The sequence below is a fragment of the Vanessa cardui genome, chromosome 7, assembly GCF_905220365.1.
Source record: "Vanessa cardui chromosome 7, ilVanCard2.1, whole genome shotgun sequence".
NCBI classification, from domain to species: domain Eukaryota; kingdom Metazoa; phylum Arthropoda; class Insecta; order Lepidoptera; family Nymphalidae; genus Vanessa; species Vanessa cardui.
The window spans coordinates 14,558,788-14,576,019 of record NC_061129.1 but is presented as its reverse complement, the minus strand read 5'-3'; the positions used below and the strand labels follow the sequence as shown (position 1 = coordinate 14,576,019).

General features: G+C 35.6%; 2 protein-coding genes across 26 annotated transcripts in view; one reads left to right on the top strand and one right to left on the bottom strand.

Annotated features, from left to right (window-relative positions):
* Nucleotides 1-3,095, top strand: part of LOC124531287 — a 63,660-nt gene extending 60,565 nt beyond the window's left edge. For both annotated transcript variants that reach the window (XM_047105799.1, XM_047105800.1), the window contains 2 exons: nucleotides 1,531-1,708; nucleotides 2,174-3,095. In XM_047105799.1, coding sequence (XP_046961755.1) covers nucleotides 1,531-1,708; nucleotides 2,174-2,488 — 493 coding nt within the window. In that variant the 3' untranslated portion in view covers nucleotides 2,489-3,095. The remainder of the gene's footprint in view (nucleotides 1-1,530; nucleotides 1,709-2,173) is intronic.
* A 1,101-nt stretch (nucleotides 3,096-4,196) lies between these two features.
* The window catches only part of LOC124531050 (voltage-dependent L-type calcium channel subunit beta-2), a 157,623-nt gene continuing 144,587 nt past the window's right edge, over nucleotides 4,197-17,232 (bottom strand). For 11 of the 24 annotated variants that reach the window (XM_047105476.1, XM_047105487.1, XM_047105488.1 and 8 more), the window contains 11 exons: nucleotides 14,840-14,956; nucleotides 14,397-14,516; nucleotides 13,929-14,121; nucleotides 12,562-12,582; nucleotides 10,832-11,057; nucleotides 10,506-10,629; nucleotides 9,516-9,656; nucleotides 9,008-9,175; nucleotides 8,077-8,185; nucleotides 6,132-6,178; nucleotides 4,197-5,872 (listed from right to left, as the gene is read on the bottom strand). In XM_047105476.1, coding sequence (XP_046961432.1) covers nucleotides 5,453-5,872; nucleotides 6,132-6,178; nucleotides 8,077-8,185; nucleotides 9,008-9,175; nucleotides 9,516-9,656; nucleotides 10,506-10,629; nucleotides 10,832-11,057; nucleotides 12,562-12,582; nucleotides 13,929-14,121; nucleotides 14,397-14,516; nucleotides 14,840-14,956 — 1,686 coding nt within the window. In that variant the 3' untranslated portion in view covers nucleotides 4,197-5,452. Of the gene's footprint in view, nucleotides 5,873-6,077; nucleotides 6,179-6,480; nucleotides 6,569-7,170; nucleotides 7,237-7,702; nucleotides 7,853-8,076; nucleotides 8,186-9,007; nucleotides 9,176-9,515; nucleotides 9,657-10,350; nucleotides 10,475-10,505; nucleotides 10,630-10,831; nucleotides 11,058-12,561; nucleotides 12,583-13,928; nucleotides 14,122-14,396; nucleotides 14,517-14,839; nucleotides 14,957-17,232 lie in introns of those variants that run through there. The other 13 variants (XM_047105489.1, XM_047105479.1, XR_006966491.1 and 10 more) reach the window with 12 other exon arrangements.

Genomic DNA, 17,232 nt, shown 5'->3' with positions numbered 1-17,232 from the left:
TTAAAAAAAAACTACAAAAAATATTATCTTAATGGAGTAAAATTATATAAAACAGGGATGTAACGAAAATATTCAATAATAATAATTATTTACAATATATGCACACTTACAATTTTTAGATGTGGATAGCACGTATATCGATACTATGAATTATTTCTACATTACTATATAAAACATTCTCATGACGAGTCACTTCGCTAATTATATAATTAAATCTTATAGTTTGTTTGTTCTGAAATGCGTTTGATATTACGAGGAATTAAAATTAAAATCTTTTTGCTCGCTTAATATATGCAAGGCGAACTGGCTTTTTATGACAGTCAGTTTCCTGGATCTTATGTTCGGCTTGTGGGATTCAATTATAACGCATTAATTAGTTTATATAAAAAGTAGGATTGCTTTAATCATTTGTATGTCATTAACATCTTATTAAGACTTCATTTGTTGTTGGACTTAACGATAAATCAAAAATACTGACAAACATTGCTTAGCCATTGTCTTATAAGGAAATGGTCAAAATATATCACATAAGTCAAAAGAATAGATTACTAGTAAGTACTTAAGTTCTACTCTCTAAGTCCTTGCTCCATAATTATCTGATTAAATTTAATTGTATCTGTTATCCAAGATATAAAGAGGCCAAAATCGACACACTAGAATGGGATACGTTATACCTATTACTTACTAAGTAGAACTCATACAAAATCAAGATGTTACTTTATACAAGTTAGTTTTTACAAGCACTTTTGATTCGACATTTTATAGAATTATATTAAAAGTAAAGACATTGCTTGTTTGGAATGTAGAGAACAAGCGACAAGAAACACATTAGTTACTCTTTTCCAATATTGTATAAAAATAATACGTACTTTTAAAAATAATAAGTTTTTAAATAAAATAAGTAAGGAGTAGTTTAAAGGAAGGTATATTCAATATATTACAATATATAGTATAGTAGTATAAATAGCACGGTCGGCTTCAAACTCTGTAAAGAAACGCCGTCGATTTATTTTACGGCAACTACGAGTGATCCGCTACAGATTTACGAGTCACAACGCATACAGCTACCTAAACATCATTATTCACAAAACAAATATTCGAAATAAATCTATCGTAATAAAAATCGTAATTAATCGTATTATATTTGTTATCTATTACGGATCTATTTTATAGCTTTTTTTAGTGTAAGAACATTATTGTCATTTGGAATTCTTTGATTACTTTGTTCTTTCTCATGACCATACACTCCGACTGAAAAAACTGTCCTTAAAAAAGATAAAAAAAAGACGTTAATGTATCTTTGGTTACCTTTGGTGAGGGTTTTTAAGTCTATCTATAACTTTACACGCATGACACGACAAAAGATTGCATTGCATAAAACACACAAAACATGTATACAATTAGTACTAGAAGCATACAATAATTTTTAAAATATACAAGTGTCACATAGGTACATAGATAAGCACGGTATTTGCAGATTCATAAGTTTAAAGAAACAAAAAATCATAAATCATAATTTGTTACTTTCAGATTCTCACTACAAATGCGTCCTGGAGGATTGGTTAAGATATACGACTCGGCGTTGATGTCATCTTCGAAGTACAAGTGTCTCCTCACTAGCGAGCGGACCACCGCCGACGAGCTTCTGGCGATACTGCTGCACTGCTATGATTCCACCGAGGGCGTCGAAAGATTTTCTCTCTATGAGGTAAGAAATTGACTAATAAAACACATTATGAGGCTGTTCGATATATGATTGTGGGCTTAGAATCTCTCCGCTCTTGTCCTATAATTACTCATGCGCTAATCAACAAATATGGCTGCTGTTATGAGGGTCAGCAAAACATAACTATCGGCGGTAGACTAATTAAACTATTTTTCATTACTTACCGTTAGGGTAACGGTATACAGCTCAAAAGTTACTTTAGCTACGAGTCCGTCTAACTATAACGTCTGTAATATCTATATTATGTAGCTTTGTGTTTACAAGTGGTTTTTATTTATAAAGCGACAACGACTGTATCGGCTGATAAAGTCAATTATCTAGTCACCAGTTCCTCAAGCATTAAAGTTACACATACGTCAAAATTATCGCTTTCGTATTATATATTGACTGAGAAACTAATGTTTTTTCTTAAGAAAATATATCTAATATCTCTCTTTGTCTCTTCAGGTCTGCACGTCCCAAGAGTACGAGCGGAAGTTACACCCAGACGACCTTCCGCTGCTGGTGCAACGCGCGTGGCCGCAGGACAGCGAGTGTCACTTCCGCGTGCGCCGCAACCCGCGCGCGCCGCCGCTCCCCCCGCGCGCCGTGCCGCCCCCGCTGCCCTCGCCCACGGGCTCCTCGCAGGACGAAGACGAGCCCTCCAGAGCGCTGTCCGCCCTATCTCTCGAATCAGAGGGCGATAAAAGATACAGTCCAGTTTACAAGTTTCCCAATATAAGCTATTGCAGAGAAACGAAAAACGACTACCTTTATATCTGACTAGCGATGCAGCTCGTCGGTTTGAAGCGCTACATAGACCGCAAGCAGCGGAAAGTGAAAAGGAGACTCTTGTGATGTGTAAATAGGGACCACTTTCGTGTAACGTGTACATAGGACTGGACAGGGTGTCGTGCGAAACCAAAGAGGTTTTATAATAGTGGAATGTTGCCTTAATAAGGTTATTATATATCTCAATGATGCGGTATTACTTTCGAAGAAATCTTGATGTTTTTCGTTTGTATTGTAATTAAAACAGCTCTACGCTAATGAAGTATAATGGAATTGTTCGATTTGTATCATAAACTCTAGTCTTAGTGCACCTCGCTTTGGAAATGAAATTGTAACCAAACGTCAAAGTGCACAGTGTTATAGACAGAACCGCGTTGAGTTTAATTCGCCGCCGCGTCATATTTAAGAGGAATAATGTAAATAAAATTAATTTTTACTTAGCTAGTAGAAACCAAAGAGGCACGCGAGAATATATCGAATTGAATTTATTTATCTGTTATACATTGTGATTTAATTTATTTACGACGGCGCGTCGCCGGACCCTTGATGTTGAATATCTGTCACGCCTGTAATAAAATATATTATGTTTTCTTGTAAACCTTGTTTCATTATTAGTTATTGATACCTTTGTGTTCTATATAATATATTCTAATTATCGAATGCTGCTAGCATTCTTGCCACCATTCCACGCGGTCAAGATTTATACAGCAACTAGTTTTAGTTCATATTTGTATATATTTAAGCATTTTTAATGAGTCGAGATGGCCCAGTGGTTGGAACGCGCGCTTTAATGTTATTAATTCTTATGTTAATAAAAGATTGATTTCGAATTGGATACATGCTACAATAATTTAAAAATGTATAATACAAAATATTTAAAAAATATCGAATTATAAAAAAAAACACATTGGAAAAAAAATCTAATGAAAAACCGCTTGCTTCTCCAGCTTCGTTTCACAGTCTTCAAAAATCATTCTCTCGGATTGCAGGAATGCAAGAGAAAATATATCACGCATAAAAAAAATTGCCATTTACTGAATACAAATGGTATTAAATATTTTATCAGTTACTATATTTTTTTTTGTTGCGACGCCGGTCTAGTTCCAGAAATATTCATAAAGTAAAAAGTAACAGTTTGTAAATGTACCACTGTTGTGATAAAGCCTCCACTATAAATAAAAATGGACGATTTCAGGGACCAACGATTTTCGTTTGAACTGCTATTAACCACGTATTATATAAAAATGCATCAATGAATTTGTGGCTAAGCGCAAATCTCGAGAATAGCTGAATCGATTCACTTCATTTTTTTTTTGGTATATTACTTGCAGTACGACGAGTTTTTATTATGCAGGAAAATATTTAAAAAAATGTTTGAAAAAGTTAAAAAAAAAGCTTTTCTATAATCGTATACAAACGATTCGTAAAAATACCTAAAAGTCAACTTGATCTTTAATAACAATACCATAGAGTTCAAGTTTTAGTGGAGAGGTTCGGGGCAAAACAATTGAGTGACGTTAATATCATATGAATCAATCACGTATTATGATCATGTAGCATGTATCATTTTCGAAGATATTCCAGATTTAAAATATAGAGACTTAGCGGTTTGTCTTATCTGATGGTAGATTAGATTTGAATCAGCATCGCACCGGGGCGAAGCCGGGGCGGGTTGCTAGTTAAAAATAAAAAATCAAAGTCGATATAAAGTATTTTATTTACAAATGATTGCAACAATGAAATACAGACGATGCTTTATAATTACAAGAGTATGTATGTTCAAAAAATGGGAACAAGTAATATCTATCGGCACTAGAATTATCAATAATATTTAAAATTTATACATTACACGCGAGCTTACTTCGCCAGTGGCTCCAACCTATCCTAACCCAGCACTCTCCCACACAGATTAAAGAAACACTTCCATACAAACACTTTTCTTTTATCTTTTGTCTTTGAAAATTGAATAAGTAAATACTCGAATAGCTTATGTAAAATACGATAAGCAAAGAATTCGAACAAAACAGATATCTAGGATTTATGGATTCGGAAATGGTATCGTGTGTATAAAGGCAATATACTTTATATAAAATGAAACTTGGAAACCGTTGTCTTACTTAGTCGATAATATTACAATTCCATCAAAGTCATGTGTATCGTATTATATTTTGGGTATATCATATTTTAAGATTCTGGAAAGCGGATTAACTGAGTGAGTTTTTTACATTTTATAATATTACAAAAGTAGTTTTAAACACTCTATATAGCTTGCGGTTACAACGTATTCGTATACTCATCAGTGATGGGATCGGAACTAATGTTTCGAATACCAATAAGACATACCACCAACGAGAAACCGATCCACAGTAAACACGGTTAAGCTAAATGTGAAATTATTCTAATGTATGGTGCTATTAAGAAAATTGTACATTCACCCATTTTTTATCGTCACAAATTCACCAGAAATGTCCATATTATTCTTTAAAATACCTAATAATAATAAGTTCAAAAGAGGTTACTTATTACGTATGTACGCTATGTAGGTCTTCGTTGCTTCTTTTTAATGATATATCTATTGGTAATGTCGACGGTGGATAATCCAAAGCATTGAACGGAGGGGGTAAAACCAAAGAACACAAGCTGATCGCTCACACACTGCACTCGTCGCAAAAGCGTGCCGCTAAAGCTCAGCAAATAGAAACAGCGTCCGCGGCGGCGGCCGGACGGACCGCACTGTATCCCACGCGCACGCACGCGACTAGCCAAACACGATTGCTGCACTCCATCGGATCCGTCGGACGTCTAGTAAGCGCTAATACAAATCTCGAAAGGGTGCCGAAACAAAAAAGTGGCGACGCAAAAGTTTACGTAAATAAAGCGACAAACGCTCGACATCGAGGAGTCTAGATCGGATGACGCCAGTTACTAAAACTTCACTAATGTGGTCGGGCGTCCCTAAAAAATACATGGACGCGGCATCGACCTCTCACTAGTTTCGCTGGCGCCGAAAGGTAATACAAGTCGAAGCGTGAATGTAAGACACGGCGGTAGAGATACAGTGCGGGGCGGGCGGGCCGCGCTACACCGCGTTGAGCGCGCGCCGCGACGCGCCGTACTCGTCCGACGCGTCGCGCTCGCGCGTGCGCGCGCCGCGCTCCTCGCGCGGGTACGCCTCGCGCGCGTACTCCCGCCCGTACTCCCGCGTGTAGTCGTGCCCGTACGCCTCGCGCTCGCGCTCGTACGGGTCGTGCGCGTACTCCGACGAGTAGCCCTCGTGGTATTCCCGTGGGTAGTCCCGCGGGTAGCGCTGGTAGTGCTCGCGAGGGTAGTATTCCTCCTCCTCGAGCCGCTCCGGACGTTGCACGCGCGCCCTACCTGTATCAAGAAATGATTGATCTCTTTTAATTGAAGAATTTATTTTTAAGAAGTAAAACATTTTCGACGACATCGTTCGAATCTCGCGTAGTAGTAAAAAAGTGTTCTACTTTAGGCAGTCGAACGAGGTGTCAAAATGACTGGATTATATCACACGACACACGGGGTGGGATCGGTTAGACTGGACTCTCACACGGGCACGCACTTACGAGGCCCGCGCTACGAGACTAGACTCAGGGACCTTTCCACAATTGCGGACCTTGCCCGGGCACGGCAGCACCGCGGCCTCGGGCGTGGGCGGCGTCGCTGCGGAGAAGCAAACCTATTGAAGCGGCTTCTGGAGCTAAGGCGTCGGCCTTAGGCTGCCGGTGCTGAGATCTTTGAGCTCGCCATAAATATTAAATATGCAAAATAAAAAAAAGACAAAGACGCAAACATATACATTTGTAGCGATCAAAGATCCAGCGGACGTCTTTATGCAAATTGGTAAGAGTAATATTCCAACTTTACAAGGAGGACGCGACGTCGAGAACGGGGATCAATTAGTAAAAGCGACACCCTGATTAGCGGAAGCTCACAAAAATGGGAACCTATAAAATGGTTGCAACCTGGAAGGGCTTCGTCGATGGCTGCACTATAATGGAACTGGAATATATGGTCTTCTGCGAGGCTAATGCGCTTGTCCAGACGCTTGTACTGAAATGAACAGGGTGATGTCAGTGCAACGTGAGATGGCTCGTGGGCGACAGACGACACTGTGAATCATAATCTACAGATCTATGAAGCTCTAGGTGATATTTACATAATACTAATTTACATCAAATGTCAATCACTATGCCATTGTGCTTACTAAAATAATGGATCGTATGCAAACGTATATAAATCTAAGAAAGTGAAATTACTACAATTAAATTACAAAATCTATATTCTAGTTTTGAATCGAAATAGACAAATATACAAAACAAACATCCATGACAAACTACAACACATAACTAAGCCTAGAGTAGCTTTAGACAAATACAGAGAAGAATTTAAATGGAAGCAGGTGATGTTAACAAGTAAGGTTTAAAATATCGCTGGGCATACAGTCAGTATGAAAGAGTCGTATTGGAACAGTTTTTATTGATCAGAAGCATCTATTAAAAGTAAATTAATGACTTACTAAAATGAATTCGCGAGTTTTGGAATGATAAAAATGGAAAATTGTCTATCTACAGATAATAATGCAAGTGCTAGTCCTGATTAATGATATGACAAACATCATAAACGTTGGGTAATTATTAGTTTGAAGTTAGTACCTCTTCCTCTCTCGTAGCTGTAAGAGTCGGACCTCTCCCGGTGTCCTCCGGTATTTGCGGGGGGTTCAAAAGAGGAAAATGATCGGTTAGATAGATAAAGAGTTAGTTATAAAGATTACTATGAATTATACACATTGATAAATATATAGTTGACATGAGTTTCAGTTAAAATGATAGATTAGGTTTGATGCATGAAAGATAATTGGAATATTATAAAGATAAATTGATCGAAAAACAGTGAAGATATTCTTAATAGTTCAAACTATTGTCTAATATTACTTAAAATATAAAGGATTTTAGAAATTAAATTTTATTATTATATGTAATTAAATTAGTGATACGACAAAATTAGACAAACGAGAATAGATAAATAAAATAAATGTTTTTCTATTAAAAATCCACAGAATATACAACGTAAATTACGAAACCAAAGAAATAATGCAGATATCATAAAGATTAGAGAAGTACTTAACGTCGATTGGTATAAAGATATAAATAATTAATTAATTAATTATGATCGTTATTTATTAAGCATTATCCATTTAAATTAATTCATATTTATTTCTAAGAAGAAAGCTTTACTGAAGATTCGAGTACTAGCGTGTTTAGACGACATTTATACTTTCACATGTATCAGTACCTGAGGTGAACTCAGTCAGCCTTTGGGCTCGGCTCGTGAAACCTATTCAAATAGATTGTTGTTTGTTTTGGTAAATAATAAAATAAGTGGCCTTAAAATCAACATAGACTACGTATTCAAAAACCGCTTACAGAGATTACTTTCAAATTCAAAGCTACTTTAGTATAACTACTTAATTGGATATTTTTTTCTTTCAACTAAATGTTTTTTTTTAAAACTAGTCAATAGAACCGTATAAGAGGAATTTATTTCGGCACTCAACTCACCAGGCTGCGCGTGGTGCGCGTGCGAGTGCGCATGCGCGTGCGGCAGCGGCGCGTGCGGCGCGTGCGCGCTGGGCGCGGGCTGCGGCGGGTGTGTCGCCGCCCAGTACGCCTGCGCACATTTCGTTACTTAAGACTACACAATTGTACAGTCAGAGTAAGAAAACCTTCCTCAGTTTTCAATTTCATTTCTTTATGAAGTCTTAAACTCTAAATACCTTTTGAAACTAAAGCACTTAATCGACAACTGCATATAAAATTAAACTTACATAGTACCATAACTTGGTTGAAAATAGTGCATCATCTTTGGACTACGTCTGGTTTTATGCCAACATGAAATATTTTTAATGGCGTAATTAGACATTCCATATTTAAATTAGATATGATATCTTCTACTGAATTGTCAAAATATATCTGTCAGTGACATATATGATCGATCAGTAAAGTAGATTTTCGTTCATACTGAGCACACGAAAATAGATCTTAAGGTGACGAAACTTTTCTTACCCTGACTGTACAATATAGCTCTATGAAATTTTATTGAAATTGAATTTTCTTCTACTGGAAACATAATATAATTTATTGTTGCGATGGACTACTATATTATACAAATAACGATTTAGTCATCGTTTATTCAATATAAGTTATACCCCGTAGCTTCGCACACGTTTTAGTGGGTTGTTTGTCACGTGTTCAGCAAAAAAAAAGTACCAAATATCATCAAATTCGGTTCAGCGGTTTGGTAGTGAAAGAACGATAGATATACAAATAGGCAGACAAAGTTACTTACGCACTTATAATATTAGTATAGAAATATTAAATGCTAACATTTTTCTAAGTTCTGAAAACTCCGATAAAATTAAATTTGGTTCCATTTTTTGGCCTTTAATTATCCAAAAAATACTGATGAATTTGGCATCTCATAGTCATGTACCTCTAAATACTCAGCGATGTGTTCGCAGGCCTCCTCCAGCTGGTTCTCGTCGAGGATGACGTCAAACATTTCCGGCGGACACTGCGACAGCTTCTCTGCCGCCACCATCTGCACCGACAGGTTCTTGCTCTGTCCTTTACCGCGGGACTTTATTAACCGCTGCAACACCTGCAAATATAGGATGTCCTTATGAAAAATTTTTGCTTTATTCTATAAAGTAGTTTATCAATTTCTGGCACGGTAGACGCTTAAAGTTGCCATAACAACTATTTTAACTTTTTTTATCGACGTAGATTTAAGTAATAAATATAATTAAATGGAAAAATATTTAAATTGTTGAATGTTTGTATTTAAGCAAGTCATAGGGGACTAAACCTAATATTTACAGAAATTAAAAAAAAAGACTTCAGTTCCCTTGTAATATCAAATAAATGATATTTTATTTTACTCAATACTTTAGCCATATTGTTATATACATATATGACAAAAATGCTTTGTATTATTATACCTTCGGACTGGATATTTTCAAATAGACGATCGTCGGAGCCAGTGAGGTCTTCGCGAGCTGAGATGGATGGTTGATGGTATCGCAGTCTAGCACAACCAGCTGCAGCGTCCTCGCTAAATCGAATATCCTTTCGATTTCCGTCTATTTACAAGAATTATAAATTCATTAAAAGTAGAAAAGGTACACAATAAACAAAATCCTAATAAAGAATTTGAACGCTGATAAGCATCTCGAATTATCCAAGTGCTTTTGCATTTACAGTTCATCATTCACTGCGCGTGCTCGGTGGTGATGGAAGAATATCGTGAAATTGCATGTTAGGGAGTATTTCGGAGACGAGGATATAAAATGTCTCGGAATTATCAATGGAGTACATCATGCAATGGAACAGCGTGGTAGGTTAAGCACTTGAGTCGTTTTCTAAATCCGTTGCCAGGCAACAGCGGAACATTTATTATAAACAATCCATAACTGTGCCTGTTCATTGTTTTGTTTTCTTTCTTCAAATCGATTTGATTTGCAAGCAGATAAAATACCTATTAGCATGCAATATCTCCAAAAATATTGTGTTTCGGAATCGTGAAATGAGTATTAATTCAATGTTCAGCGGATAATGCATTCCGTTATAATTGATGCTTAGTAAAGTTAGTTTAGATACAGATTCTCAAATCAACAGTGAATTATGTCAGTAGTAGAAATATGATAAAGTGAATCAGCCAAGATTTATAGTTACGATATCAAAGCACAATGTCGATACGATTCGTCATTCCGTTCGTTAATGTATGAGCGGTTAAATACGAAGTAGGTCAAACAGTACCACACCCAAGCACCGAACCTGAACTTCAACCAAGCAATTGGTTCTCGAATTCGTTCTGTCCATAATCGGTTTCTTTGGCGGGTTATTGAGCAAGGATCGCTTCGCCAGAGATATATCCGCTGTCACTCGCGTGATGATGATCCTGGAAAAACGAGACTAGTGAGAACAAGTACCTGAACTTCCACGAGGCAAGTGGAACGCGAGTTGGAGCGCTCCACGATAGCTCGCTTCGAGGCGTTGTTCAGAAGCGACCGCTTCGCTAGCGATATGTCCGCCATCACACGTGTTATTATTATCCTGAAATACCAGTTATCGCTCTTAGAGGACACGCCGCGGACATCTCTGCCAAATACCTAGTCGAACTAAAAAACCAACAAGCACTTTTAATTACTACTTCAAATATCGTATCTGACAATGATATTTTATAAGTCTTCTACATTTTATTCGGTCTATTCTTCTAGCAGAGTCCTCTTCTTCTCATAAATCGATATAAACCAACCTGCCCTCGAAGCGTCTTTTCAGAAAGTCAAACAGCGCCTTTTGCATCATGTCCGTGACCTCGTAGCCTTTGAGCGAGGGGCCGACGAGCACGACGGGCCGCATGGACGGCACCACGTCGTAGGGCGTGCAGGCTTCCTGCTTCTTGAAGAATGGTTTCCGTTTCTCCTTGCTGGCGGGCAAGGCGCCTGCGCCTCGACCACGGCCTGCGGAATCTGAATCCTCACCTGAAAAGATTTTCTCAAAATTAGTAAAGCTAGTTTGGAGACAGCTATCGATGGGGTACTTAATGGTCATATTCTTCCAAATAATTAAAGATATCATCGAGCGAGGGAGATCATAGACTTTAAGTTGATAAGATACCATTATTCTATTAAGGCTTATTCGATTTTAAATCTTTGAAATAGTTGAATATTATTAATTTCGATTACCTTGTTAGTTTCCTTTCAAGTTTGTCTAAAAAATGTCCGTTTTAAGTTATTCAGTACAAGTATTGGTTAAAACGGTAATCAAATTCATTGAACAGTAAAGTATATAATCAGTTCTAATCAACATCAACAACACTTATGGGAGCAACGGGCGATATTATTGGATGCATGCCATTTCAAATAATCTCGGGATCACAACTGATGCCTACAGATATAATTATATATATTAAATGGGTTCGTTTCTATAATGCATTAAATCAATTAACCCAACACCATTATTTTATAAAAATGAAAATACAGACACTTGACAACATCAACATCCAATTAAATACGTACCTGCTGAGTAAAATTTCAATAGTATTAAAGGTAAGGTTGATCGATCTCATCGATGTGACAAGCCTATTGAAAATTTACACAATAAAGGACAGAGAGAAGGAAAATAAATAACTTAATAAATATAAAGAGATCAGTTTATGCCATTCGATAGAAAGCATAAACTATAGTAAAAACGACAGATAGAGCAATGGGCGTGAAATGGAAGAGTCGAAATTATAAATATAGAGTGTTCGTAATCAAAATGATCTTGCTTTTAAAAGTAGCGTTGTCCTGGTTAGGTTAGTACTTCACATTCTTTGTGGCAAGTCTACCCCCTGGTACCCCCCTGCTACCCCAATAACGATATTACCTACGAAGGTACCGCCTTCATATTGTTTTATACTTAGTACTGGTTTGACGATTAGTGAGCCAGAGACTCGAGGGACATAACATCTTAGTTTTTAAGGTGCGCATTGGCGATGTGAGGAACGGTTAAATTTTCTTATCGTGCTAATGGTCTATGCGTGATAGTAACTACTTTCAGTAAGGTGGTCAGTCAAAATATTTATCAACGCTACTGGTTTATTTTTATTCCATTCATTCACGTACAAAAATTCAACGTTATAGATATCAGACAATTTTATGCAACGAGAGCATTACCGTATAAAAAGGTTAAAAAATATATTCAATTATGCATGTCTTTCATTTTCTTATCGTCAAAAATAATAATCTACAATCGGATTTTTTTTTAAATATTTTGAAGTAAAAATAATATAGGCATAATATTTTTTGTAGAATGTGAAGTGTTTGAGTTAAGCTTACTTTTAAAAGTAACGAATTTTGATAAAGAACACTTGTATAAAAAAATAAACAAAAATTTAATAAAAATATCAAGTTAAGAATGATTCCAATAAAACCAAGGCCAAATTAATAATATTCGGGTGAAAATTGGATACATTTCCTGGTCAATGGATGGATGTGGTCTTACCTCTATCGATGGTAGGGATATCTGAAAATACGTCAAATATGAGTGCTAAGATCTAGACCGAGGAAATAGACAACTTTCACCATTAAATGAGTGAACTATGGTTTAGTATGACGATACAGTACGAGGCAGTTATTATGTAATATATAATACATATATAAAAAATAATTCGGAATTAAAATAGTTTTACATAGAATATCAAATAAGAATTTTGAAGCTCTGGTTAATATTTTATATATTTTATAATTAATTTAGTAAATATATATTTTACTATATTTCTATATTATGCTTGTTATTTATATTTAAGTTAAAATAAACATCCAAATAATTCAACTGCATTGTACGTACTTAGTTTTTGATACGATATGAAAAAAATGACTTTTAAAACATGTGTTAAAAAAATCATTATATAGTTATATAAAATAAATATTTCATTTCGTACCAAAGCTTGTAACATGTTAAACCGACAGTGCAGTGCATAACACTATTTAGTTTTCAGTTAAATCTTTCTCATTCTATACTAGGGAGTAACGAGTAAGAAAGACAGAGACAGCTAATGCAATTAATTATTGTCATTTGATATTTAATACTGATTATAAGGAGCACACAAGCAATGTCGGTATTTTCTAAGAGCATGGCAACTTTATACGTTCTTGTTATTACCAAAATCGAACAGAATTTCCTCAATAATACTTTTACATTGTTGTATATGTTGATTTACTATATGATATTACATAAGTTAACAATTAATTCGATTGACAATATGTCATTACGATATATGTCAGTACAGTTCTATGTTCTATTCAAATTTTACTAATTTAACTTGCCAATGATAGCTATACAAATACAGCAAGATTTGTCTCGGTAGCATCTACGCAAAGATTAAACGCTAAATTTGTTACCGGAATCCGCCTTGCAGTTTGGCAGTAATATTGAATACCGTGCATATTTAAGCACTTTCAATAGAGTTATGGAGGATTTTAATGAAATATAGAGAAACTTTTTGTAAGGCAATGGGAATAATTCTCAAGGACAGAGCGAAGGAAACTGTTGTTCCAAGTGAGAGGTGGAAATTTGAAAATGATACACCAATAGACAGAGTGTCATAAGATAATTAACTTATTTGTTAAGATTTGATTTAGACGAGAATAATACGGGGGTCAAGACTGTGCTGTAAAATATTTTGTTTGAATAGTTCAGTTCAGCATTATCACTTGGTTGTAGCTTCATTAGAGGAGTTTAAGTACAGATAGAATGAGTTCAAAGGTTGTAAGAAGCGATCGTAAGAGTAAAGTTGGCATGCTCCGGCAGCGAGAGTGGCATGTGGCGTCGCGTCGCGTGGCGTGGCGCGGTTGTGGCGCGTGACGTACCGGGCGTGGGGGGAGTGCTACCTCGGCTGGGGAGCGGCTGCGGCGGCAGGCCGGCGGACGGCGGGCGCGGGTAGCGGCCGCGCGCCGTCAGCCCCGCGCGCACCGCCTCCAACTTCACTGGCGACGGGATGAAGCCGACGTCGCAACCCTCCTTCACGAGCCTCCCGATCCACCAATTATTGTCATACTTCTCCTGGAATCATTCATGACGTACGAATGTATTATGACCGACGTGAGTTTTGCAAGCCCTTAACCATAATTTTTCTCTTAGAAATAATTATATATAGAATAAAATTTACATGCATGTGTTAGAATCTACGTATAAAACTTAGTGGTACTTTTCTTTTAGACCAAAATGGAGCTGAACAAATTTTAAATAATAATTTCATTTACTATGTATACAAAATTTGGGCATTGCGAAATTACTAAAATATAAATAAATAAAGTTGAAGTAGTGGCAATAGTAACCTTGATGTGAAGGTAGTCGCGCACTTCAAACGAGATGGCGCTGCCGTGCACGGGCGAGTCGTCGTCCACCGTGCCATCATACGCAACGTTGGTCCGCACTGCAAACGCTACTGGTTTCGACTGAAATATTATAAATCATTCACATCAGTATGGGCTTTATGAAAGACTATTATTCTGTTTTACTGCATAAAAAAATTAGACGCCCGCAGTTTGGAATTTAATAGTATCAGCCGTGGTTCGCAAAGCACATAATAGTGATGCATTCACATTGCATCAAATTTCTAATCGATTAAGACTCGATTAAGTTTAAACTTTAAAATTCAAAATTCTATTTTCTAACTTTCTTATATCAAGTAAGGGTGTACGTAACAAATGAATGGTTCCATAGATTTAATAATCAGATAACGTCATTGGGTGATTTACCCGACGTGGGGTGAGCTTACCCGAGCCTTATCAAGCTGTACGAGAGCCAGCGACTCCTTCTCGCGGCGCGAAGCCTCCTTATCTTCGTCGAGCGACAGCTCCGAGGATGGTTGCGAGTAGTTTGAATCCGCCGAGCCCTGGAATTACAAAACAGCTAACGTCAAACACTGAAATTCCATTTAATTCTTATTCCATTTTTGAATTTAAATATTTGTATGTATTTTAGGCAACGAATTTTTAACGGTTTTTATTGAAGCTACAACTAATTATCATTGGTATATTGTATTTATTCAGTATATTTTAAGTGATCAGTGCTTCCGATGGTGAGATACACAGTTTGTAAGCTAAATTTCTTGGACAGAGCAAAGAATGATAGCAAAACATTTGTCCAAAATCTATATAACATTTTAGGTTGTCTTATAAGATACTATAGATATTGAACTATTCAATATGAGGATACCGGTATTTGATATCAATTGTTTAACGAGTGTGACATTAATTCAATAATATGGGCACTCAAGTGTCGTACGGTCATATCATGGCTCTATAATTGAGTTTCGTGTTTTTTAGGGCAAGTAAGAACACTGTGTGTGTAAATAGGTACACTACTACGGACCGTCAAGTGGAGTCCTTAAGTTTTTTTTATTTGAATTATTTTTAAAAACATTTTATAATTTTTTACTTATTATTATGTTATGTATAATTTTACGTAGCCGCAATGTTATTATAGTAATTTACATCATAGATAACATCGTCGGCCATTTGATCAAAGAGTTTAATTATTCACGTCGGTGCACAGGCGACGGCCGCAAAACAGGTCAAATATAGAATTTAGTTTAAATTGGGTTAAAGTTTATTTATATTTCATATAAGCGAGAATATATTGTTTTAGGAAGTCGTTATTTTGTTCAGAAATCTGATATTGGTAGATTACGAATGAAACAAAACAATACATATATGTAATCCATATATATGTATACCTTTGATTTAAATTCATTATATAAGTGTGAACATATATTTTAAAAACTACCGATAATCGTATCCTATATTATAATATCATCCTCATATACATCGTAAATAAGGATGAACTGTTTTAAGTATTTAGTTAAAAATTATCAATAGATTGAAAGTAACGAAATGAAAGTAGATTTTGAATATAAGTTTTTTCCAATGGCGTCGTGGAACCAGAACATTTATTAATCATTTAAAATAATTGTCAAAATAAAAAAACCCCTACAAACAGTTAAATAATAGTTACGTCTGAAGTTTCCGTTGTTGGATGAGATTGATTATAAAGTACAAGGTAATGTTAGACTAACATATAAGTTTGTTATATTTGTACGTTGGGAGGTTTTTTATGATACGGATACAAAAGATTATCTTGATAGCGATTTGGTAACAATAAATGTGTAAGTAGGTTTGTATCTTTGCCCTTTGCCTGTTAGCGAAACCTTTCCGAGAAGGTAAACTTTTAGTTAGTGTTTAGGGAAAATTGAAAGAATATTTTATAGCCAGCCAAAACCTTATATTTATGTATTCCATGCGTTTTGAAAGAAGCTATACTATATGGTGCCCAAAAATCATTTATTCATTAATATATTTTCATATATAATCCACTTTAGTTTTACACTCAAAATTCTGATAACAGGTTGGTACATTTTTTTTTTGTCATAGAAGTTCTTGACCAATGAAACCGCGATATACGTGATATTGGTTGAAAGAGGCTATGAGTTTTGGCATCCATACTTTAAATCAACATCAGATTTAGTAGCCAATCCGCTAGTTGTTATTACTTTGTCATCTTAAATTATATTTATTGTAATACTTATTATAATGAAACTATTTAGACATTTATAGTACGAGGATTTTTCTATTGTTACCTCTTTATAATTATCTATTTTATATTTTATTAATATTTAAAAAAGATTAAACATTTTATAATAACAATTGTAACGTAAATCATTCAACCGATTTATAATAAAATACCTTTTGTGTAATTTTAAGTAAAATTTAAGTTCAATTAATAACCGTCCGAGAATATTACTTCGCGGGCGCTTATAATATAATGCAGTTAAATCGCAAACTGCAGAGAATCAGTGTAGATAGGAAAATTCTAAATCATTAACGTATACCCGAGTAAACTAGGTCACGTTCAAAACAAAATACAGCCAACAATTAAAAAATATATAAAAACAAGAACATCTCTTAAATTGAACGCAAATATGAATCGAGAATCAAATATTTATGACATTATTTTTTCTTTTCTAATATTGAAAGGAAAGAGGAAGAACTGATTTGTATTCAACCCTCTTATATGGTTGCGCCAATATTTTGTATATTATATACAAATAGAATGTCTAAGAAAATCTCATAATTCAAAATTGTGTTCAAAATTAGACTAATTTTAATGAAA